Source organism: Pelodiscus sinensis, chromosome 6 (assembly GCF_049634645.1).
Source record: "Pelodiscus sinensis isolate JC-2024 chromosome 6, ASM4963464v1, whole genome shotgun sequence".
Classification (NCBI taxonomy): Eukaryota; Metazoa; Chordata; order Testudines; family Trionychidae; genus Pelodiscus; species Pelodiscus sinensis.
Window position 1 is genome coordinate 88,459,607 of NC_134716.1, and position 26,410 is coordinate 88,486,016.

Sequence of the window (26,410 nt, forward strand, 5' to 3'; positions counted from 1 at the left end):
AATTTGGATAGAGAGTGACATACTGGCCCCACTGAAATCAATGGCAAAACTCCCATTGATATCTGTGGAGCCAGGATTACAACCTGGAGTCTGAAGGTATTAGGGAACAGGCTTATAACTCATTTAACATTACATTGATTTTGCAGTGTTTACTGATTTAAGACAACTACCATTCTCAATGTCATTATGTGTATGAGACTTCTTCAGAGCTCTTCAGTGGCAACTGTCACTAGACTAAGTTAAAAGAATAACTAAGAATGAGTACAAATCACAAGTTAACTACTGGTAGCTCCCTTGACCAATATGCACCTTCAATTTTCGTTTATAAAGTAGAGAACAAACCCATTGTAGGAGTCAGCAATGTAACTTCTCAAAGTCCTTATTGAGGCCTCGACAAGTAAAATGCAATTTCAAAACAACCTTTATTCTGTTTGAAGACCTAGTACAATTTTTAAAGCAACTTAAAAACAAGACACAGCTCCATCAAATCTATAGCTTGAACAAAATTTCAAGGAGGCACATTTTTATTATTGCCCTGTAAAGGCAATTTACAACCCATCCTATCCTCCATCTCCTCCAAGACGAGTTTTAAAACAAAGCAATTTTAATGTTTTAAAAGACATTTAACAGAACAGAGCTTAATTTTTTAAAAACAAGAATACAAAAAATAGCAGCATCTTGGGCAGCTAATGCAGTCTCATAGGGACAAGTGCAATGTAACTATCAACTCACATAGCCAGTCCAGTTTAGTCTTCCATGCTATTAGCAGATGAGATCCGTCGATTGACGGCTCAGTCTATAAAGTTCATTAATTTTGTACAGAATGTTGCATTTTGGAACCTTGTCCCATGGGAGGCATTGTGCGTCGAGCTGCCCATTTCTAAAGCGACCCCGAAGAGAAACAATATCAGGATTCACTTTCCCAACTGAATACCATGCATAGCAAAAGCACTGTGTTATAACTGGCAGAAGTTTCCCAATTAAAAGCACTGGAAGGCTTTCCCAAGCATTATAGTTCATTGCCAGTTACAAGATAAAGCCACTCCTTTTCTACAGAACAGCTGGCATTAAACAGAAGGTTTGGCTTTACAGATTTTTGATAGTTAAGTGAACCATTCAGATGATTTGTTTCTAAAAACAGAACTACACAATCTTCTCACTTTATTTAGAAACAACTTTCATCGAAAAAGATAGGTATGGATGAGTGTGTGTGTGTGCGTATTTATTTTTAAACAAAGAAATGAGTGAGAGCATGTGCTTCATTGGTGTTTGGTGAAAGATGCACCTGGATTATGATTCATTCACACACACAAACACACCCCAAATCAAAGCTTCAGTTTAAAGAAACAATAAATTGCTTTCTCTCACTTTTCTTATGGTCACGCATACAGCTACCTTTCAGCAGCCTTGTAAAAAGTACTGCTGCTACTCAGAGACTTAAGTATTCAAAACACTTTAATCATAGTAGATGCAAAAATTACAGCTGAGTAGAAATGACATTAAAAGCACCGTATTTTGTCAGTTATATCCACATACCTTTGTTTCATGTTCATATGAAGTTTGAGTTTCCAGAGATATTAAAGCTGGCTTAGTTCAAGGTCATACAATATATGAAGGGCATAAAACTCAGGAATAAAAAATGTTTTTTGGCAAAGCTGCAGTACTGTACCATTCACTAAGGAGAGAGCCCACATATAATCTAAGCACTACATGAAACCAACTAAAGCCGTATTTTGTGGGTTTAAATGACCTTTAAGTAGTGCATAGACCTTGTGTAAGCTAAATTTCACTTTAAGATGCCTCAATGAAAAAAAATCTCAGCTTTGCGCTTGTTTGCCCTTGTTTGTGCAAGCAAAGCCAGGGCCCTGATTCTCACATAAACTAGCTTTTCTCCAGGATAAGCACAGGTCCTCAGGTGGTGTAAATCGACCTAGCATCACCAATGGCAATAGTAGAACAACACAATGTATCCCAGCTGAGAACTGAGCCCATTGACTTCTGTGGAAATCAGGGGAAAGTCAGGTCCCGGATTTGTAACCACTACATGCTTCCTGAAAATGTGACACTTCAATTCAGGCTGTACACATTTTGCCCAAAGAAAATAAATGTAATATTTTTCCTTCACTATGATTAACACATTATTTTAATTTTTGTTTATACTTAGAAGCATATTTTGATATACTATGAAGGTTGCTTAATTGCTGTTTACCAGATTAATTTGAAATTTGAGCTCTGCTAATGACTTAAAACCATAATAATTGGGAACAAATTCAGATGGTCTCACTTGCCACTGTAGGCTTGTGTAACTGGAAAAAAGTTCAACATGCTTTTGAAAGTGATAATTGTCCTCATACATTAATGATGATTGAGCTTTGCTCCCTGATATGTAAAAAATTAGGTTCTGGTAGGAGAAAATATATTCCACAGAAAAGCAGAATCAACAGCCTGAAAAACAACCCCCCCCCCCCCCCAAAAAAAAACTTCTCAGCATCAGAAATGAAGAGGTAATATAGAAATAAACCACAGGTGGCAAACTAATTGCCTAACAAAGTACTTAATACTTCATTTTAAGAGTGAGAAATTTCAGAAGGGGGGATAATCAGGGGATTCAATGGGACTTATTTCTTCCATGGTGAATGCAACTAACTCTCTTTAACAATAAAGGGTGTTCCACTTGTACTTCAAGGGAAAAACAATTAAAATCTTCACCTGGACTAAAAAAATCTTCAAGATTTCTCTGACATCATTGCCCTATTAATCTGTAAAATGTGAAATAGCAGCATGAATTTATCTGATGCTGGGAGTGGATAACCATTCCAGAAACCCATAGTAAATAACCCTTTACAATTTTGGTAAACAGGACACTGTCTTCCTTTGTTTCTTTAACTAAATTTAACAGAAATCTTCTAACTGTTTGGTACCTGAAATTTTAAATTTGCTCTTTTAGGTGACATTATATTTCAGTAAGTAAATTTATGAAATAACAAAAGTTAGTTATGGACATTCTAATGTTAAAAAGCAAGGTTTTACCATCTAAATTTACTTTATCTTGTACCTGATTCATCAGAAAACAACAAACAAACCTCAGGGGCCTTTTTCTAGTAACACAGAAAAACAAGCACACATTTTAGATAAATTGCCTTCATATGAAATGAAAGGTATCTTGACATGCTGACAAAACATCTACTATGGTAGGTCAAGATGCTGGATTTATTTTTTACTATGAAAAGTCTATATGGATTAAGCTTGAAATCCAAACTGACTATTCTAGTATCCAGTTTTCATTTGTTCTTCCACAGCAACACTCCGAAGGGGATGCACATTTTTTTCTTTTTCCAAATACAAAGACAATCGGGACAGAAGTCCAAAATGCTTTAAGAAGCAAATATAGTGTGGTACCATATTCTAACGTTATCCTTGAAACAATATTGTTAGACTCAGTGATACTTTGTAATGCTCATATATTTTTTATTGAATAAAGCAGCTTTGAAGCTTATCAGGCACTGCCCAACAAAATATTTAGTCTAAAAAAAAAAGGAACCTTTAAACCTTCTATACAAGGACAACTGTAAAATGTTCATAGTTTTAATTCTGAAGCCAACTTTTACTGGCATCCTGTACATTTCTTAAAAAACAAAACAAAACAAAAATCCCCGAACAACAAAATTAATATTAACAAAAATAATACTCAGGAAAAACATTTTCAGGCAACACAAAACAGAAAAAAAGCTTATCCCGTGGGTATACCTGAAAGAGAAATACAACCAAAAGAAAATTCAGTATTGCATAGCACTGTGTAAGGAATCAGCTTTCAGCAAACAGAAAAGAGAAAATAGAAGCAGTTTGGTATTGATAGTTTCCACTGATGATAGTTAGTCATCCGTTATGTACATTTTTATATACTGTATGCCATTGACAGTCCCATGTTCTTCAGTCTTAAATATGTTCTTAACATGGGATTTTAAATGTCTGAACAAAACACTTCCTGGCACTTTGCTACTACCTCATTTCCTCTGAACAACATACTGTAACCGAAGTCTTTTTAAAGTGTCTCTTATAAGTGAAAGTGCCATTCTGCTACATATCATTCATCAGGAAACGAAAATCCACAATGCTCTGTGTCTGGATCCACTGAGTACAGCAACACCAAATCTGAAACTTGTCATGACAGAGAAATTCCATTAACAGAATTAACACAGACCTGTTGCACCTTGGGTCTGCAGAATCCCACATTCTAGCTGGTAAAGCTTCAAAGAGATCGTAAACAAGCACCATGGTTAAAGGCCTCCATGTCCCTGCAGGGAGATATAGGTATAGCATTTCTCTCTCTCGTGTTTTCCTTTTCTCAAAAAAAAAAAAAAAAGTACTTTAGATTAGAAACTGACATTCACAGCTTAATACTGCGATCTCTCCCACTGCAGTTGTTAAGAAAGCTCTAGTCCCCATCAGAAGACAAGACAGTTTTGATACTGCAGCTGAAATTCACGAGTCAGGCTGAAAGGAACCTTCTCTCTCCAGAGGCCTCAGTATAGTTGGTTTTTTTTTGTTTTAAAACAAAGAATTAAGGTCTTCATCGCCTCTGCTGTGCATATACTGGGTAGGCTAGTGTGACATTGAGAGAGTCATTGTGCTGCACGAGTGATGTGTGTTGGTAATGTAGCACCAGTTCTTTAAGTGAGCTGTACAAGTTATATGGCTCTGCAAATCCATACCCAGTGGGGGTTTTGTTTATGACACAGTGCTTTACTTCTCCATCCACCCTAAAGGGGGAAAAAATAAAAAGGTTTTCAATTGGCAAAGTTTTCATTTTAAAAAGCAGACTAGAGAATATTAAAATGTTGATATTACACAGAATAGCAGTATTCTATATCAGAATAATTCAATACATCTGACATCTAACCAGAATTCTCAACAAGTCATGCTTTATACCCTGCTTTAACAGGGAGAAGGTACAAAGATTTTAGAGAATCCACAGCTAGTGTTCTATGCTGTTTTAAGTGGAAACTTCCCAGGAGGGAAGTTTCCCATTTTGCAGGAGGGAAAAAAAGAAGCAAGAAGGGTAGCTGATCATATGCATGACAGCCCAATACAAAGCCTGCTAAAGTCAATGGCATCAGGCCCATATCTGCTCATCACCCAGTAAAACTGCTTATTAGCAATGATTTTTCTAATTCATTGTAACCTCTATTCTTTAAAATATCTGGATACATACACAACAGAGCAGGCATAGCAGCCCTGTTTGCTGCTCTCCCGAACAAGGAATGTTCCATCCCGTTTTCCCCGCAGAAGATTTTCAGCTTGGCTTCTGTTGATATTTCCCACATTCCACGTTCTCTCATCATGATGGGGCAAGTCTTCATCATCTTCCACCATAGAGTATTGGCTGCACAAATTTGAAAAGGATAATAATAGAAATGTAGCACTCATAGGGACCAGTTACCAAGTCCAGCCCTCAATCACAACCTTTGCAAGGGCTTATCAAATATTTTTTTGAACCTGGGATCTCTCACTCCCCAAGCAAGAATAATAAACCTACAAAGACAAGCCACATTCATCAGTGTGACAGAGAAGCAACTAGGTATTTGAAAAGACAACTAGTAGGAAGGTGAGTTCAAGGGCCCAAACTATATAATTCTTCTAACTTTTCATGTAAAAATGTTATTTCTATTAATATTGTGCAGATACCTTTATAAATATGAAAGAAATGGAGTCTTCAGAGACTGTTTTCAGGGCTTCTAATTTTGGCAAGCAACAGGCCCAGTAATCTAAACTGCCCTCTGGGTCAGTTTCATTGCTGATCGTTAGAACTCTATGGTAAAATGGTCAAGAATTATGTCCATTTTATGCGGCTGATATGCATAACTGAATTACTAACTTTGGGAAAGCGATCTTAAAAATAAAAGGTGTATAGAAAGGACAGATTAATAGACTTCTCTCTCTTCTCTGCTGCAGAGTGGGTTATAAGGAAGGTAAGGGACAGATGTTCTTCCCTCCCTATGCCTTTCTGCTACTCAGATACAGAAAGCCCTTCTCTTGTCCATCATCCACATGAGATGAAATTTTATAGTTATTCAAAATACTCTGCCTCAAACCAGGCTCACAGGCAAGCACCTTGATAGAAAACAAGCAGCTGGAGACTATGGAAAAGTGGAATAGAGTACTCTCCCTCCCCCACACACCAAGATGTGGCTGACAGCCTGCACTAATAGGTGCCTCCCAATCTTTCTATAAGTAAGATTTTGGCTAGTTGCCTTCTGGCTAGCAGGTACCTGGCCAGGCACTGAGTAAATATGGCTTCCCATTCATCCCTGTGCAACAGTGTCCACTATTGAAAGTCAATTTCTTTGAAAGATTCTGTTTTCTCTCACAAATAAACACCAGCTACCATCCTTATCCCGCAACACCTCATTGCTCTTCTTTGTACTCCTACAACCCTAACTCAAGCCATCTCCTCAACAGGGATCCCAGTTGTCTATGCTCATTTTCAATGTTAAGTTTGGCTACATTATAACGTCAGTAAACAAACAACCTGAATGGTGTCAATATAAATCTGAGCAGAAATCAGATGGCTCATTAGCAAGGAAAGACACAAAAGGAAAAATAAGAAAAGCTATTTTTTAAAAGTTTTATTTACTATTTTGGATCCTATGCTCCCTCACCTGCAGCCTTGGCTACACTAGCGTTATTGGCTCTAGCACTGAGAATAAAATCCTAGAACCATAGGGTAAGAAGGAACTGCAAGGGTCCTCTTATCTAACCTCTGCGAAGATGCAGTACTTGTTGTGTCTAAATCATCCAGGATAGATGGTCTTCTAGCCTCTTCTTGAAAACCTCCAGTGACAGAGCTTCCATGAGTTCCCTAGTTCCATTTTCCAACTGTTCTTACATTTCAGGAGTATATCCCGAGATTTAACCGACATCTGCTTGCTATACTGCAGTTTGATCCCACTGCCTCTTGTCCAGCCCTTTGGTGCAAGAGAACATCTTCTCCATCTTTTTTTTATGACAGCCTTTCAAGTTTTTGAAGACCTCTCCTTTTCCAAAACATACCCAATTCCTTTACCCTTTGCCCATATAGCTTGCATTCCACCATTTGACCACTTTGTCACTTGCATCTGGATCATTTCCAGTTTCTTGACATCCCTTCTACAGTATATAGCAGTGACCAATACTGGACACAGTACTTCAGCTGAGGCCTAACTAGCATCAAGCAGCACTATTACCTCCAGTGATGTGCATTCTATGTTTCTGTTAATGCAACTCAACACTTCATTTGCTTTTTTTTTTTTTTTTTTAATAATTTCATGTTGTTGTCTAAAGCCCAGTTCTCCAATTTAAAGAGATCCCTTTGAATTCTAATTACCTGTGGAACCCCACTTGAGCCCTCCCTCCAATCTGACATCATTCCATTCACAGTTTCGCTTTGTTTATGGTTGTTTAAACCTATTACACTTCAGTGCAGAATTCTCATCACAGCAATGATATGAAGGCTAATGGAAACTAGCTGCTTATATTTTTACTGCCTCATCTGCCTCAACTGCACTCAACAAAGTAAAACAACGGGATTATAAAAATGCATGTGCCTGGTCTATTCAATACTTCCACAATTGCCAATGCCAGTGGAGCTCCATCAGTTTTAGAGCAATAGAAGACAACTAAGAAAGCCAAACCGCTATTTTGGACAAAGCTAGAGTGCAACCATACAAAACACACACACATAGAATCATAGAATAATAGGACTGGAAGGGACCTCGAGAGGTCATCGAGTCCAGCCCCCCGCCCTCAAGGCAGGATCAAGCTCCGTCTACACCATCCCTGACAGATGTCTATCTAACCTGTTCTTAAATATCTCCAGAGAGGGAAATTCCACCACCTCCCTTGGCAATTTATTCCAATATTTGACCACCCTGACAGTTAGGAATTTTTTCCTAATGTCCAATCTAAACCTCCCCTGCTGCACTTTAAGCCCATTACTCCTTGTCCTGTCCTCAGAAACCAAGAGGAACAAATTTTCTCCTTCCTCCTTGTGACACCCTTTTAGATATTTGAAAACCGCTATCATGTCCCCCCTTAATCTTCTTTTTTCCAAACTAAACAAGCCCAGTTCATGAAGCCTGGCTTCATAGGTCATGTTCTCTAAACCTTTAATCATTCTTGTCGCTCTTCTCTGTACCCTTTCCAATTTCTCCACATCTTTCTTGAAATGTGGCGCCCAGAACTGGACACAGTACTCCAGCTGAGGCCTAACTAGTGCAGAGTAGAGCGGCAGAATGACTTCACGAGTTTTGCTTACAACACACCTGTTGATACAACACTAACCCTGCTGCTACCATTGACCAAGAAAGGCAAGGACAGGAAGCAATACAAGTTGATATTGTAGACAAGAGACAAATTCCACTGACTCCCCTTTTCATATTTGTTTTTTTCTTGTAAACTATTGATTCGTGAAGGTATTCTTTGCATTCTTCTATTGCTTAGTTTTGACTTAAAGGGGAAACTAGAATCCCTCACTATATCCACCTCATGTAGCCTGGAATATTCAGCAGTTACATGATCAACACTTTTCACCCATGGTCTATGTACGATATTCCAATGGCGAAAACAAATTAAAAATCTGGTCCAAACTAATTTGCTTTAATGCCAGAACAGTACCTTCCTCCACTCAGAAAAGTCATATACTGGAATATGAAGACAGAGCAGATCCAGCCTTTGGATGAACTATTCCGTTCTGTCCAACTCTGCTGGTGGTTGATTCTATACTACCAATATTTTGCGCTTTAAAGGAACCTGTCATCAGAAATTCTCAGTGTTTTATAAATGTTGATTCAGATATATAATGCCCCTCTGAGGTAGTTATATTGCATGATCCCCATTTTATAGACAGGAAGAGCAAGGTTAGAGGTTAAGTAGCATATGAAAGTTCAAGTCTCTAAAAAGGTTAGTGATGGGCAAGGCTCGACAAGTTATACAATATACTCGCCCGTGGCGAGTAGATTGTAACCCGGAAGAGCCGGGTTTGGGCGATCTGCGCATGCACAGAACAATCTGCGCATGCGCAGATCCCTGGACAGCACGGCTGGCGAGCAGGGCTCGCCGCGGTTCGGCGAGCCCTGGTGATGGGAGTCATGAGAAGAACCCAGAATCCTCTCTATAACTGATTGACTATATACCTCTCTGAGACGTTTCTAGAAGAGCAAAGGATAAGACTGGTGCTCTTGCTAATATTCTCAGTAAAACAGGTTGTCACATCCAAACCAGTGTCAGCTATGTCCAGATAGACAGTATTGTGCCTAAGAGTATTCCTACAGTCATTGAACTACACGTGCTTAAACTCATTACTGTGTAAAATTATTTGATTTCAGGAATATTCATTTCCTTAAATACTTACTCTTCTGTATTTTCATTGCCCAGCCATTCATTTAATTTCTTTTGCCGAACACCTTTTTGAGTCAACCACCTGGAAAATAATTAAGAACAGGTTTATACATTTTTTTAACTGGCAAAAGTTGGACATTGTGGGAAAACGAATTTTTTTGTAATTCATACATGAACTCACATCAAATACTGGTCTCTTGTCTTTCTCAGCTGTATAAGGTCTGGTTTAATGCTATTCATACGTTTGTCAATCTCTCTATATTCGGCTGCTTGCTTCTTTAAATCCTCTTCTAGTCTACGTCTGCTGTCCACAATTTCACTTATTCGAGACTTCAGCTTCTCATAGTTGTGCATAATTCTAAAGAAAAGAATTAGGCTTATTATACTTGTTAGAACCTGATACATAATCCAGGTTTCCTATTTTCACTTGTATACATCTAAGACAAGATTTATTTCTTATGATTTAATTGCAAAATTTGCAAGCTTTCACCCACTTCATTACAGATTTATTCCATTGATGTTCTCTCTTACGTAATGACTTTGTATTTTTTTATATTTTCTATGGTACCAACCTTTGAATTTCTTTTTCATTTCCTTCCCGTTTAAACTTTTCAATATATTCTTTGCTGTATCTTTCTTGTGTCTGGCACTGTTCTTCAAATATTTTTATTGTTTCATTAAATGCTTCAATAGCCGTTCTTTTCATTTGTATTTCCTGAAAAAAAAGTAATCATCATTACAGTCCCTTTAAAACAGAAGGGATAGTTTAGTCACCTAGATCTCTGGAAAGGTTTGTTATCTTGTAGCAAAATAATTGTACTTCTATATCCCTGAAGCAACATGTGTATTTTCTGTAGATTCTTACAATATATGAAAATCAACCCTTGTTCCACTTGCTGCTTTCCAGGAAAGGCAATGACCACACATAGAATTATCTACTATGTTTGTTTTATATATGACTTTTATTTTTGCACTGGTAGCCTTTTGACACTGCCCTCACTATACCCTGAGTACTCCTAGAGATATAGTTGGGACTCTCAAGATACTAAGTCAGGCCTGGGCAAAATACAGTCACTGGATCTAGCCTGCAGACACTGCAGGAAGTCCCAACCAGGTTCCCCACTTGCCTCGCCCCTCCCTCACGCCGCTTAGAAACTTCTCTGCAGAGTGATTTTTCTTTAAAAACTGTGAGTTTGGAAGGGCAGGGGAAGCTTTAGGAGCGGTTCCCACCCCCAGCACAATCCCACTGGCTAGCTTCTACTCATAAACTGGCCAATGGGAATGCCTATTTCAAAACAGGCAGCCATGAAGCACAAGGGACTTCAGAGCACATGGCTGCTGCCTGTGCAGGGACAGGGCAGACATCAATGTTCCCTCCATTAATACCATGGAAGAGTGCGGCCCTCAACCACATTCCAAATTTTATAGTGCCCCCCCCATCAAAAATTACTGTCCACCTCTGTACTAAGTTGATTTGAGTGATTACTTGAGGTTTCACCCACACCTCCAGAAGGCTTCAAAATTCCTATCTTTTAGGTATATTTCCTGCAGGTACAAGAAGGCACAATATTCATTCTGCAACTATAAAACAGTACCAATTTCCCTGGCAGTCCCAGCTAAGCTAATTACCGGTTAATATGAAGGAGTGGGTTGCTGTTCATTCCTGCACTTTATCTAGTTGTCACACCCACACGCCATGCATTTTGTACATGATACCTTACTCTGGAAAAAGAAAATCTAAGGTATTGTGGTAGTTTGCATTTGCACATACAAGGGATGGGTGGGCACTACAAATGGTCAGTATATAGACTTGCAGCCAAGCCAACAGGAATTCTGCATATGGAATGTTTGTTGAGAGTGGGTCCCAACCTATGGTTACGTTATATGGAAGGTAACAGCTCATATATGAGTAAATTATTCTAACTTACTGAACTATCACATCAAGCACTGTTTGTCTTTTAAAAGAAGAAAAGAAAAAAGTACCTCAAAATCAACATTAGCAATTTATATCTTTGTTCTTCTAAAACCAAATAAGTTGTCTTGAAAGCTAGAAGCCCTGCCTCAAAGATAACTCACCTGAGATGTTCTGGTGTAATCTTCATAGAGTCTGTCATATTCTCGACTCTTTTCTTGGAACTGAGTGTTATATTCATGTAATTTCTTTCCCACTGCTTCAATACTGTCTTCCTTCACAACTTGATCCTGGGAGGATAAGCAGAAAGAAATATATCCAATAAAGAAACAAATTTTTGAAATAAAAAGGGTTAAGAAAAAAATGACAATCATAGAGAAATGTATTATAACGTTACCATGAAATACCCTCCCCTGGGATATTCATCTGGCGCCAATGCAGACATTGTTTTAGCACCAGGCTAAAGCAACCCTTTCCACCCATGCTTTTACTGGTGTTTGAGTTTGTGTGTGTGCATGTGTGTGTGTTGCCCTTCTTAATAGGTTTTATGCCTCCCTCTTGGGGTCTTTTATTCTACTTTTTAATATATTGCATTTTAAAATTTTGAAAGCTACCTCAAATATTTTAAATGCAGAGGTGGGGTAAAAAAATAGATAAATAAATAAATAAATATGAAGGAGAAATGAACTGAAGGCACATAATATGCATATCAGAAATGAAATTATGCACAAAAGACAATTTTGCACTGCAAGCATGCAGCAGTAAGATGAAAATGATATATTTCATCATTAACATTATCTTATTTAATCTGGGGAATTTATTCCCTAATGTGTTGTTTACAGTATTTAAGGTTTGTATTATTTAATGTGCAATTTTATGGATTGCTTTTTATTTAAAAAAAACAACAACTTTAGATCCACTTTATTCTTATCTCAAATATTAACTGAGATGAGTTTCTCCATATTGAATTTGTCTCCCTCTAATAACTTTTCTGTACATAAGCAGAATAAAAAGAAAATAAAAAATGTTACCTGCTGGTACTTGGATACTGGATAAAGTAATTTTACATCCAGTTTAGGATTATACTGGGCTAGCGACTCATTCCGGTAGTGGTTTATTAGCTCAACCACAGAGTTGAAAGTTAATGGGTCAGAAAAGCCATACTTTCCATCTCGGTGAAATATTTTGATTAATTTGTTATTTCCTCCTTTCCTGTAAATAACATTTGGAAGATAGTCAACCATATTTCAGATGCTTTTGCCTAAAGAAAGTAGCATTTTAAAATGTAGCTCTGTAAGAATACATTTCAGTATCAGAATCTAGCTGAGTATTTTACCTTAGTGTAAGTGTATAGTCTCCATGCTGTTTGGTAGAAGCATCTCGTACCAAAAAGGTACCATCAGCAGTGTCACGAAGTTTCTCATTTACTTCTTCCCTGATATGAAAGCAAAAGTAACCCATGACAATCCCTTACTCATATCCTCACTATAATCTATCATTTCTCCCTCTATCTTTCTAAAAACAGAAATGCATCTTTTCTTTTTTCATTGGCCTTCTCTATCTTCAGAAGAACTTTACATTCATTTCATAGTTTTACTGGTGAACAAATGGAATATAAAAATGCTGTACCCAATACCCTCCCACTGCTGGAACAGATTTATATGTATGCAAAGTTATTCCTACTTGTTCATACAAGTCTACACAACTAGAGCATCAAGTGACACTCTGCTGTACTCATATATAGTAGGGTTAAAATTTTTGCTTATATTCAGCATTTTGCCTCAGAATTCTGGTCTTGGAAGCAAGGAGGGGGAAATGATGGTTCTCAGTGTTGTCCTTTCATGCTAGTGTTTCATATAGAGGTCTTAAAATAATATAACAGCTTTCAAAGAATGATATTTGTGGACATACTGCATTCTAACTGACTGTCATGTTTTAATTACCTTTGGAACAAAGCCGTGTATGCTATACTTGTGTTGGAAAATGTTCTAAACAGCTCTTACAACTATAATAGTACTATTATAATAATTTTTTTGTAGTTAAGTAGAATGGGAAGAGAATATAGCAAATAAACACATGCCTTTTGCTGTCTTACCTTGAGATATCTCCCCAATACCATTCAGCATCTTGTAAAGACATGTTGTTATTCATACCGTTGTTAATTACAGTATTAGGTTTTGGTGGCTTAGGAGGCAGTGCTGCAGAGAAGAGGGAAAAAGTTGTTTGTAGCAAATTAAACAGAACATGCCTCATAATTCTAATTTATGCCATCAATCATTACGTCAAAGGAAAATGAAAATGATTACAAAATACAGGTTTCCGTTATTGGCAATCACTGTAAGATAACAAACAAGTCTAGATATTTTTTCTGGAAACAAACTTAATTATACCATAAGGGTTTACTATTCCAAAAGATGTATGTTAGTTGTTGAAGAATACATTTCAAGGAAAACACAACCAAAAAAAGGAGTTTGGGGCAAAAGTATCTATACTAAAGTTTGTTTTCACCTTATGCCACCTTCTACAGAAAATCTCCATCTTGAGATCATTACAAATTACAAAGCATGTCAAGTTTCATTTTTATTTTTCCTCCCAATTAATTGTCCAGGAGGAATTTTGTCCCTTCTTGTATAAGAGGTGCTGTGGGTAATAAAATCAGCAAACCACAGCAATACTATATGTTTTAGGAGAAGGAATTGAGTTTCTCTGATCCTCAGCATTTTGTACAATGATCTGCCAAAAACCACTTTAAGGAACCCATCTGTGACCCAAATATCCCTAGTGTTAATCTTAGTACTTGACAGGATAAATTGTGTTCCAAATGCCAAGACTGATTAAAAACCACATCCCCTTTTCTCAATGTCAAAGCTGCATACGTACACCAATGAGTGCCAAAAAACATACTGCAGTATTTTTGTCTAACTAGCTAGGAGGACAACGTTGGAATCAGGATTAAAAATGAAAAAAGGTTTGAGTTTTATAATACATTTTAAATTGTCTATGTACATGGTTGTTTGTATAATATATGTCTGGCTGCAAAAGACAATGTTTTTATAATAATAGTGGTGTCCAGATCTCATGACAATTCCAAGATCATATGACTAACTGATACAAAGTCAGGAATTAAGCTATTTCTAGATTTTAACATGTTTTCTCCAAGACTATTATGCATACTGATGTGTAATCACTGTATCAGGAAATACAAGTGTTTTTATAATATCTTGTCAGGCATAACGTAGAGCAGAAATAGCAAAAATAAAAATAAAAAATGATGCAACATTTTAGTATACACTATCCAAAACTAGGATTACACGAGAATAAAATCAAAACTAAAACACCTGAATTCAATTCTAATTAAAGAACAAACAAAGCATTTACTTCAGGCTATGATTCTAATTGCTACTTCTATGCATGACTACCACGGGTTAATTTCTATTTCTGAAAAAATAAATTTGCATCAACAACAAAGTAAATAAATCCTACACATTGAATGAGGATTTTGCAGCAGCTATCATCAAGACAAAAATGAAGTAGGCTTGTACAATAAGACTGCAGTATTACCTGGTGGGTCCATTTCTATGTAAAACATCAAATCTGTGCCACAATTTATATCTGTTTTAGGATATTCTATATCCAATTCTTCCATATTCCAAACAGTGTTGTGCATTTGTATGAGTTTCACTGAGTAAAGCTCAGTTAGAAGAAAAAAGAATCAGGCTCTCTTTGTAATGGTGTCTTGGAATTCATTTTAAAACCTATAAGGGGCTGCACTGTAACCTATTACATCATAATCCTCAGCCAATCATGTCAAAATCATGTCACCAGACCACTCCTGTTTTATCATTTTGTTCTATACTAACCTTAACACAATTTCTGTTTCCGAAACAATCTACATTTAAACAGAATTGCAATATAGGAATGTTATACACAAGCAGATTGAGTATGATGCTCTTATGCTGATTTTTCCATTTTATTTTTCTGACTCTTTGCAGCATGGTACATTCCACTGCTGGCAGGTTGACAAAGGCTGATATGCTGCAGCCCACAGCTTTTTTCTTAAAAAAATATCTATCTATCTATCTATCTTTCTATCTAGGATCTGGGTTTATGGATAGGCAGGTAATTCCAGTTTTAACAGCCCACTCAGCTATCTCAAGATTACAATTAAAGATCCCTTTAAAGCCTTTTCTATGCAGTTTACATATAAAAAAAGGAGTGTGTGGGGGGGGGGGGGGGGAGGGGAGGAGAGAATCATGCATTCCAAGTATGTATGAAATAAAAACTGCTTTTCTAAACAGTCCAGAGTTTTAAACTTTTAAATAGCCACAATGCCCTGATACATTTTATATAATATCAAGTATATTTACAGGAATACCTGTTTCCTTATTCTGTAGTGCAATACAAATCACTAAACATTTTCACTTCACTTGGAAAGCTGGAAATAAGGTATTGCAATCTTATTCTAATGATATTAATGAGTTTTTTAAACCAGTGCAGTGAACCAAACTAAGCAAAATCTTGAAAAATGTCTCTTCTGAACATGTGGAGTTCTGCCACACTACATAATTCAGCTCTCCTTCTCCCATTGTTTCTCTACCCTGTTTTCATCATTTACCGTGCTCATTATTTTCTGAAAGCAAGAGCCACTGTCGTTTTCTTTTTTATATATTCTGACTTTATATCAGCAGAAACCTCCTGCTATTGTGAAATATACCATCTGAATCAAACTGAACATGGAAAAAGATTCTTTGACTATTACTCTCTCAGCCTCCTCTAAAGAATACAATTAACCCAGCAGTAGATTTCTATGCACAGTACTTATGAATACTTTAATATAACTACCCTCCTCTTAGGCAGAAAACTAGATATAAAAAATGTAAGTAACTGGAGCAATTAGCAATGTAGTCATCTTAAGTAATACTTTTGACTGTATTGCTAAAATCTGCACATATTACACAAATGCTTGTTATATACTTTCCTGACCCCAATTATGCAGTTTTAGTTTTAAACTTTTAGACAAGTATTAACATGTGAGGCTATGGCTACACTACAAACATCATCAATAGTTGTATATGTTGGTTTGCCTACACATGATCTTGTCTATGCTCCTCTTGGAGTGCCTTCCTCTCTTCACCATTTAGGAACACTAGACAAGCACCAAAAATTCATTCCATTTGCATAGGCTAACAGGATATTTGAGATGCTCCCAGACACGAGTCTAAGCACTGAACTTGAGGGTTTAGCACACCTGCTACTCCAACATTTAAGATGCCACAGTATATTACTTAAATTAGTTATGAGAGATTTTATACAAAGAAGATATTGCTGCATTTAGTCCGGTTAGTCTGATTTTTAATTTTTAAAACTTCCATCAAAGACTGCTGTCAGAAAAATATTTCTTTCCACTTTTTTTTTTACACAACTGGCCAAATTCTAGACAGCCACACTTGTACAATCAGGTTCCTGCTCAGCCCAAACTAGTCTAGCTTGCTGTGATACCATATGGCAAACCAGAACAGGCAGGATACACACAGACAGGTGATTTTCCACTGCCCCTGCTTAACCCACATAGGTATTGACTTTTAGGCACATTCTGATTAGTGATCACTTATAATAAAGTACTGAAAATACATACACCCGTATTTCTGTAAAGACTTGGGGGAAATGTGTACACATTCAAAACCACTTACTTTGTAAATTATGCATCGCAAATGCTTGCCTCTGTAACACTTGTATCCAAGAATCTGAAAAGTTCAGATAGTAATTCTTTCACATAGAAAGTTTTTTTTTTAAAGAAATCCCTTTGTTAGGACAATTCTCTGAAGGAATTAGGTGAACAGTTCTAAAAAGATACTCTGTTCTTTCCAATTAGCACTCCATAAAATCCATTCGCAAGAGTTGTAATGTGAAGTCAGAAAGTCCAAACCCTCTTTTCCTTTCTAAAGGAATTAAACTTCTTTGCAGTGCAACGAGTATCCACACATTTCTGGTTCATCATTAAAAAGTGAACAGGATTTTAGCACCGTAAAAGAAAAACCTCAGTAGCTTGCACGGCTCTCTCAGATAAAGATCTCAGTTTCATGATTAACTTGGGCAGGTTCAAATATTTGCTGAGCTAGGGATTTCACACAGGGGCGGGGGAGAGTGGGGGCAGCCAGAGTCAAAGTAAAAGTTGTCATCAGCTAACAAATGGCCAATGCAGGAGTAACTTTCTCATTTTGCCAAGTAAATGAGAAGACTATTGTAACTGGCTTTAAAATAGACTCTGCAACAGGCTGTTCAATGCAGTATTAAAGTAAGCGAATGTCAAGAAAAGCACTAAGAGCAGCCAAATACAGGAAGTGGCTGAGCTAGTTCAGAAAACAAAAAATAGAATCAAAGGCTTCTTGTAAAGTTCTGTATCTTTCAGAGCAGCCTAGCGCAAAAGTAGCTTGTTTGCATGCACTACACCACCTCCTACATTACTTACAGGACCACAACTACAGGTGTTGCTTGAAGACCCTTTGAATGAAGTTCTAAACTGTTTAGTTAGAATAAGAGAGACATGGTGGGCGAGTTAATATATTTTATTGGACCAACTTTTGTTGGTGAGACACTCTCAAGCTCTGTGCAAGCTCAAAAACTTTTCTCTCTTAACAGAAGTTGGTCCAATAAAAGACATTACCTTACCCAGCTTGCATCTTCAATATCTTGGGGCCAGCATGGCTACAACAACACTGCATAGTCAGATTAGTATCAATGTAAGCACTAGACACAAGGAATATTGATTTGTTCCAGTCACCTTCCTGCACCATGTGTCCATGAGCCATCTTTGTATCACCAAATAATGAAGAGAACACATGTCCATAACTGGAAACAACTATGGACATAGACATGTACCTACGTGTTTATGTCCATAGTTGTTTCCAATACTGGACATGTGTTCTCTTCATTACTTGTTGATACAAAGGTGGCTCATGGACACATGGTGCAGGAAGGTGACTGGAACAAATCAATATTCCTTGTTTTAGTGTCAGATGAAGTATGCATGCTTGATGTGGGAAGGGACAGGGAATTAAAGGGTCAGTTTCCCCCTTCACCTACATGGATTCACTGCTATACCTTTAACGTGAAGACAATTAAGTAACCACTTTAGTTGTTACACTGAAGGAAATCCGGAGTAAGTGAAAGAGAAACAGGCCTGAAGAGATGGGGCTTAAAACTTACTGTTTCCTTTTCCATGCCATAACTAATATTTCTTCTAATTAACTGAATTCCTTGTCATCAATTTGGGTTCCTCTTAGTTTGTAAAAAATGCTATTGCAAACCCAACTCGTCCCCCAAAGCAAAATTAAAAAACATACACATATACCCAAACATAGAAAAAACATCCTATAGGTGATTATCCAATTAAGTTGTTTCACCTACAATAGTTCTTTGCTTTTGTTGTTTTTCCCCCTTTGCCTATTAAACAATTGCCATTTTTTACTCGCCCTTTGAAGCAGTCCTGTTTGGAAATAACACAGCATATTTCACACTTGAAATATGGAAGGAGGTGTACCAGTAGTTCGAATTAGAGAGCCTAATTCAAACTACCTACTCCGTGCTGCGTGTAGCCGCGGGCACGGAGTCCGCACTAAGGGGGATTTAAAAATGGCGGTGCCCGGCAAGATGCAAATGAAGCCCGAGAGATTTAAATCCTGGGCTTCATTTGCAACTTCGAATGCCTACATTAGCCACCCTAGTTCGAACTAGGGTGGCAGTGTAGACATACCCTGATTTATTAAACAGTGCTGTGGAAGGCTCAGTCATCAGAGAAATCCTGATATTAGAGCTGGCACAGACTGTATACCTGCTGGAGATGACACTTTTCCTTTTCAAGAGGGGAAGGTACAACATGCACGCACAACCCTCACCAACCAGCCACAGTACACTATGGTATTCCCACAGGAGATCTGAGGGGGAGGAACAACAGTCAAACCAGCACTGTAATTAACATACAACCAAGACATGACTGTTGACATATCACTGCAGAAAGACATTACTAAGTCCCATGTTTGTTTAGGCTCTAAGGACCTGTGCAGAAATGAATTCCCACACATCACATTCAGGTATGTGAGTGTCAACATGAATATGTTTACATATATGCATTTGAGCACTACTGCTGCATCTGAGACATTACTTAGCTTTACAAGTTATATCACCTCCACTGATGTGTGTTTTTTGTCAACAAACCTATAGCTTATACAGCTGTTGAAAGATCAGATTTTATACTAATGCTTATTACACTATGGCTGCAACTGAAAAGTGGTTTGCATCTAAGACATACAATGTAGGAACCAGGATGTAAAATTGGGCATGCAGCTGAATGGTGTATAGTTAATTTCTATATACTTATTATAGTCCAATACCTGTGATTTTACCAATACTTACAAGGCACTGAGAAACCTAAGCTCCGCATACTGTCAAAATTGAAACAGGACAATCTTGTGTTGCTGAGGCTAGAGATTAGGTTACAGTGTACTTTGATTGTTAAGTAGTTTTGAGTGTAAACTGATTTTTATTCGCTTAGAAGGGGAGCCCTCTGCTGGATGGAAAAATGAATGTACAACAGTTCTATGAAAAGTCAAAACATTTTTCGCATAGGCCACAATGTTCACAGGGCATTGACAAAATAGAGTTTAATTATGAGAAACATTTAGACTAAATCTATGACTATGCATGTAAAGTCCTGACAACTGATAATAATCTTACTGTTTTTTTTTTTGTTGTACTACAACACGCTGCAATAAAATTATGAACTAAGGGACAGATTCTGCACCAGTGAAGTCAGTGGGAGCTTGGACACATATTTCAATGAGAACAGGAGTAAGCCATATATTTTCCTGCTCTGTTACTTCACTAAACTCATCTGAAACAACTAGAATCAGTTACAGACTGTATATTTCATGACATTTAAACTGGAAAGCTCTCTAACGCATTTACAGCTAAAAAAAGAAACCCATTTGTCTTTCACCTTGGCCACTGACATTTATGACTATACCACCAAAGATTTCAACAAGTGACAGTTTGTGTAAGATAATCGTATCACTTCATATATAACCTTTGACCCACAAAAACTGTAAAATCTGACATTTCATACCAAAGTTTGTAACATTTATCACAAATGTTATTTACAAGCCTGGAACAAATTGGCATAGCAGCCTGTACAGAAAAGCCAATGTCACTGGCAAAGTAATATCTTTTATTGGATGAAAATTTCCTCACCTGCCTTGTCTTTTTTAATATCCTGGGAGCACCATGACCATGCTATACTGAGAACATCACTCATGACCTGAACAATTAGCTGGCTTCTTACACCTGGAGGAGCTTATTGCCTCAATTCCCAAATACTCTTTTAAAATATATTCATGTAAAAGGGCATGCACTTTGATTTTTAATCTGTAATATAGTTACTTTTCTATTTGCACTTTATTTCACATGGTATTAACATTCCCTATAAAATTTTTCCATCCATGTGCATAATACATTTTGTTATGTGCACAGAGACATGTGTGGACGTGCCCATGCTGCTGGCTGTGGGCAACTGTGGGCGCTCTGATAATCAGCTGGGTGGCATTTGAATCTCTCTTGGGTGGGCTCCTAAGTGCACAGTTTATAGGGAATACTGCATGGCATATATAAAGAACACCCACTTTCTTGCCACCTATCAATTTAATGTCAAAATTTCCAGTGACTTGAACAGGATTAGAAGAAATCTCTTACACCCTTACCTGTTCCACACCTTTATATTTTTATTTAGCTGATCAAGTTTGGAAGTAAAAAAAAATAGACTGACAAAATCTGACTTATGTACTAATTCCAGTCAAAAGACTGAATAGTTATACAGAACTAGCAAGGAACAAAGTAATACTGAAAATGGAATTGGTTAATCATTATTTCATACACCAGCGTAGGCCTTGGGACAAGCTCTATTTTTGCCTTAGAGTACTCATTATATGAATACAGCTGAAAAGCTGCACATGGCTCTATTTAACATACAGGGGCCTATTTTTCTCACTTCCTATGGCTACATGGAGAGAAAAAAATGTGGATTAAAAAAACCTAATCCACGCAATTAAAACATCTCTATCCTGTATATGATACCACTAAAATTCATACACAACTCATATTAGACAAACATATTTCTTTCCAGATTAAAGGGTAACTGGAAAAAAAGACAAACACAAAGGCAAAAAGAAATAACTTTATTAAGAAGTCTTAATCAAGAAGTCTTAATCTAAGTCCTTCCATTTCTCATCTTTGACATTCCTTTTAATCGGAGTTGTCAAAGACTGCTCAAGTCCAGAAAAAGATCGCTGAAAGTTACCTTTCACTTTTTTAGGAAACTTACTTTATTCTAGTATCTGGCAACATCCCTGACTGAAGGTCAAGCCAGAGTTGTCAAAGAGCCTGATTAACAACATTTCAGCACATGAATATTCTGCAGCATACCAGATATAAGAAATTAATTTTGTCAGTGAATTTTGCATAGGCTTAAGGGTGTGCTATTTTTAGACTTTCAGGGTATGTCTAGACTACAAGCCTCTTTTGAAAGAGGCTTTTGTCAAATAATCTTTCGAAAAAGCCTCTTTTGAAAGAGAGAGTCTAGACTGCAACCACTTCTTTCGAAAAAGCATGCCACTTTTTCAAAAGAGAGCACCCAGGCAGTTTGGGTACTCTTTTTCAAAAAAGCCCTGTTTGCGTTCAATAGCGCTTTTTTTCGAAAAAGCACTTTCAAAAAAAGGCGTTATTCCTTGTAAAATTAGGTTTTCTGCTGTCGAACAAACTGCCACATTCTTTCGATTTAATTTCGAAAGAACGCGGCAGAAGTCTAGACGCAGGTGAAGTTTTTTGGAAAAAAGCCCACTTTAAAAAAACAAACTGTAGTCTAGACACACCCTCAGTTATGGTGCAATATACCTCTGAACTATCTAGAAATGACAGATTTTCCATTCAGAAGGGAAAATGTTCAGCAAATTAAAGCCATACAAGAGAAGGAGACACTTTCTTAGAGACAGTCAGAAGCCCACTGATGCATTTTTGTGTCATCTTAAAATATAACATACACAAACCACAGTTTATTGTACTTTTGTCTGATAGAACATTTACATTGTGTGTGGTTTATAGGGCATTGGGAGACAGCTTTGCATCCCTGCCTTCGTAAATTGCAAATTTCTCTTCCCTATTCATAGCTATTACAATTCAGTTAGGATTGTAAAGCAATAAAGTCAAAAGTTCTAGTTTAGCTACCTAAATGATATGAGGGGGCAAATTTTCATGAGAGCACAATTTCCATTTAGGAACAGTAAGGAGCTGCTGGTGGCTGAACACTTTTAAAAATGTGTCCTTAAATCTTCTATGGGAGCTATGGCAACTCTGTCCTTCTAAATAAATGACTTAGTTTCTCAGGAGAGCAAGCAGAAATTTGGATCCTAAACCTGCAAAGATTTACTCACATGCTCAACTTGTCAAAAAAAATATATATATTCAGGCATGCAAAGTTAAGCACAAGCAAAAGTCTTTTCAGAAGCAGGATTGAAAGGAAGTAATCAGAGGCTGCCAAGTTTGACATTTTGGCCGAAACCTTCTGGCTTACACGTTAATGGATGTGAAGATGTTATACTGAACTGAAAAATTATGTATAGTATGGCAATTACTACACAGAATGCCCTTTTGCCATGTATGCATTTTGAAATATATTGATAACAGTGGAAATTTTTATAACAGATCCTATCAAAATGCAGAGTTAAACCTAGTAGTCAGGACTGGATTAACACAGAGGCCAAATAGGCATGTGCCTAGGGCTCTCAGTCACGGGGAAACCCAAAATCATAGCCCACAGTCCTCCTCCTGTTTGTCCTACCAAGGGCATGCAGAGTCCCTGCAAAGCGCACACTGCCCTGGCACTGCAATCATGGACCAGAGTTGAAAGGAAACACAGGAAGGATGTTAGAAAGCAAGCCCGTCCCATTTTCACCCTGCTGCAGAAGCTCCTGCACCTGGGGGCTCAGCTGGCTCCCCACTCCTGGCATGTAGGGTCACAGCATGGCTTCAGTTTGGCCTGGCTGCCCCTCAAGCATAAAGGTACTATGACACTCTGTGCTAGGTTGCAACATCATAAATCAACTAGTGATGGGCCAAACTCAACAGGCACTATGGCTTTGTCTGCTAGGCCACAGCAAGTGGAGTGGGGAGCTGGGTGAAGACCCATGGAACAGAAGCTGCCACTGTGAGGCGAGTTCTTCATTCCTCTCCCAGCCTCCCTTCTTCAATGGCCCTGGAACAGTGCATATCTGTCTAAGGTCCAGTGATAGGTTAAAACGGCCGTGCAAGTAGAATCTCCAAAATGTGTATATCCATCCCAAAGTTACCTCAAAAGAATTTGTAAAAAATAACTATCTAGTAATTCAATGAAAATCATTGTAGCATCAATTCCTCAGAGTATGGCAGACACACCTGTGCTCTGTCCTAACCTAAATATACGATTATTTCAGAATAATTGGTTTCCACATCCCCAGTCTGTTCTCCTAGCATTGACACCTTTTCTATCAACATTTTCGAGAGCATCATAGCTAATCACTCAGTGCAGCAAAGTGGTCTGAATAACTGCCATTTAAGATACTTCCACTAGCATATTGAACATCCACCAACCTTCCAGTCTCTGGAGCTGCATAAGTTTCAATTTCTAAATTGTGTGCACAACTATTAACCTTTTCGTGCCAATCCATGCTATCTGCACTTACAATTCTTTGCAATACCATGGGATTTAATGTTTATTTTAATTTTCAAAGCTAATAACATATGGCAAGAACAAAAATGTTCTTTAATCCATTATGTGCAAGTTACATACAGATGTTCAATGCAATATGAAAAGCCATTCTTATATTTTTGATCCCTTCCACTTGAAGAACCTTTTTCTCTACTCAATTGAGGACTCAGTTTCTTCTAAATGTACCCCCCTGGCTTCTCCAAACACATTTTTATAAGACGCTATGGAAAAATGTACAGTAGCTTTGGAAGATATTTTGTTCCAATGCCTTAAGAAGTCTGCACTAGTTCTTCCAATTCTTACCCAATCCTTCAAGACCTTACTGCAGTGATCTCTTTACAGTATTTTGGAAGCAGAGAGGGAGGAACATAAAAACAAAGTTCTGTTCATGTTGGCCATTTCTTTGTTAAAGTACCTTTTGCTAATATGTAGTAAAGTGAATTACTGTAAGCCATCGCTTTCAGCTTCTCTAGATTAAAATGTGCTTGCTTTTCTGAAGTGAGAAAGTCGCGTTACACAGCAACAAGTTTCTTTGCAGATGTTTAGCACCACTGCCTCACCCATTCTAAGAAAAAGAGGAACACTTGATTCCAAATACAATCTATTACATAAAGTAGCACTAACCTTTGCTTGCATGAACTGAGTGCTAGCACATACAGTGAAAATGTGTCAACTAGCTATCCTGAACCACTTTTGATTGTAAGTGCCCTAATAAGAACGTAGGTTTTGACAGAAAAATCCTTCCACACATGGGGGTTGAAAAATACACATAGCTAAACAGAGGACCAAATATGAGTTCTTTAATTAATCCTCACTGGGCACATTTCTTTTGAAGAAATATGCTTAGAAAGGCGTGAGCAAAAGCTGACTTCAGAATTTGTCCGCTTTTAATAGCAAGGAATATAAAAAGTACATGCTTCACATGTATCTCACATTCTTGATTTTTCATACTGTGTTCAATAATAAACAATACAAATTCTACAGCTATGAAATAATCTGCACAAATTATTCAGTGAAAAACTATTTCAGAGTAAAAGACAGTTCCTTGAAAACAAAAGTTAACTTCTATTGCATATCAGCTTACACCCATAATTTTATTACTTTAAATGCATTTTACATTGAATTTACTTAATTTGAAGAAAATAATAATGAATCTATAATGGCCACCAAACTGCTTTCTGAACATTTTAAATATCATCCATGGATAATTACTTTTTAAAATGCAAACTATGATTTTTTTTTTTTACCTGGTACAGGCTGTCTCTCATTCCATTCACTTGTGATTAAAACTTCTAGGATTTTTATGAAGTGTTCAGCATTATCAGAGCTGAAAGACATTGATTACATAATAAGAGTAGAAAAATATAAACGCTTACATTAATGCTTTTAAAAAGTCATAACAGCATGAGCACTACTCCTACACATTAACTTATTCACTATTCTGTAAAACAAAGCCACATTATCATGTTTACAAATTAATTAAGATGTCTCACATACCTTCCTAACTGGAATTTGAATAGCAGAGGGCTGAAAATTTCAGCTAAGGATCTTGCATTCAAGAGGCTTTTGCTGGAGGTTTGACAAAGTCTGAAGAAATGCTTGAGTAAATATTGAAGAGTGAGCCAATACTGGTGAGGTATATTTGGAGACCTGACAAGTTTCTTCAGCAATTGAGCATATTCGTCTGAGCTCGGAACTTCTGCAAGCAAATAGACAAAAGTCTTTTGATATCAGAGCAGCAACATTCAACAAGTAAACTGAAACCTTTACATAGTCCCCTGGGGTAAATATCAATTTTACAGAAAAAAATAGTCTGTCTTTCACTAGAACCTGGACTCTTTGTTTCTTCTTCTGCAAAAGTGAAAAACTCAAGTAACAGAAGAAAACAACTATATAAAAGTAAAATGGAAACAGAACATTTGTTTGGTAAAAACCACAATATGTGCAGTGCATACTGGTAGAAGTCTGTCTTGTGTTTAGTGTAATACGTGATTGGGTAATTCTGAGATGCAGTAGATAAGAATCCACAGGTGCTTTCCTAATTTTGAAGGTTACCAGCCACAATGTCCTGCCCCTAGCACATGTGATAGGCCCACATACTGAGAGTTATCAACTGTACTCTCTGAAATGACCATTACTGAAGATGAACCTTATATTCACATACTTATTGGTTTGTATTCCATAACTGCCAATGGACTTCAGAACACTGTGTTCTCTAATACATTTACTTTGCCAGCACTGATAAAAGGTTAACAATTAGCTCTTTCTGCACACAGAAAGTCCTTCTGCACACAAGTCCTTGATTTTTTTTAACCAGTGCATGCACAGTTATT

The 26,410-nt window shown here is 37.3% G+C and overlaps 1 protein-coding gene across 5 annotated transcripts in view; it reads right to left on the reverse strand.

Moving 5' to 3' along the window:
- Positions 1-403: 403 nt before the first annotated feature.
- The window catches only part of PIK3R1 (phosphoinositide-3-kinase regulatory subunit 1), an 82,524-nt gene continuing 56,517 nt past the window's right edge, over positions 404-26,410 (reverse strand). For 3 of the 5 annotated variants that reach the window (XM_006119162.4, XM_075932352.1, XM_014571548.2), the window contains 11 exons: positions 25,575-25,776; positions 25,325-25,404; positions 13,383-13,485; positions 12,624-12,722; positions 12,319-12,499; positions 11,452-11,577; positions 9,948-10,090; positions 9,557-9,733; positions 9,389-9,457; positions 5,213-5,383; positions 404-4,760 (listed from right to left, as the gene is read on the reverse strand). In XM_006119162.4, the coding sequence (XP_006119224.1) occupies positions 4,571-4,760; positions 5,213-5,383; positions 9,389-9,457; positions 9,557-9,733; positions 9,948-10,090; positions 11,452-11,577; positions 12,319-12,499; positions 12,624-12,722; positions 13,383-13,485; positions 25,325-25,404; positions 25,575-25,776 (1,541 nt within the window). In that variant the 3' untranslated portion in view covers positions 404-4,570. Of the gene's footprint in view, positions 4,761-5,212; positions 5,384-9,388; positions 9,458-9,556; positions 9,734-9,947; positions 10,091-11,451; positions 11,578-12,318; positions 12,500-12,623; positions 12,723-13,382; positions 13,486-14,848; positions 15,491-16,977; positions 18,075-25,324; positions 25,405-25,574; positions 25,777-26,410 lie in introns of those variants that run through there. The other 2 variants (XM_006119164.4, XM_006119163.4) reach the window with 2 other exon arrangements.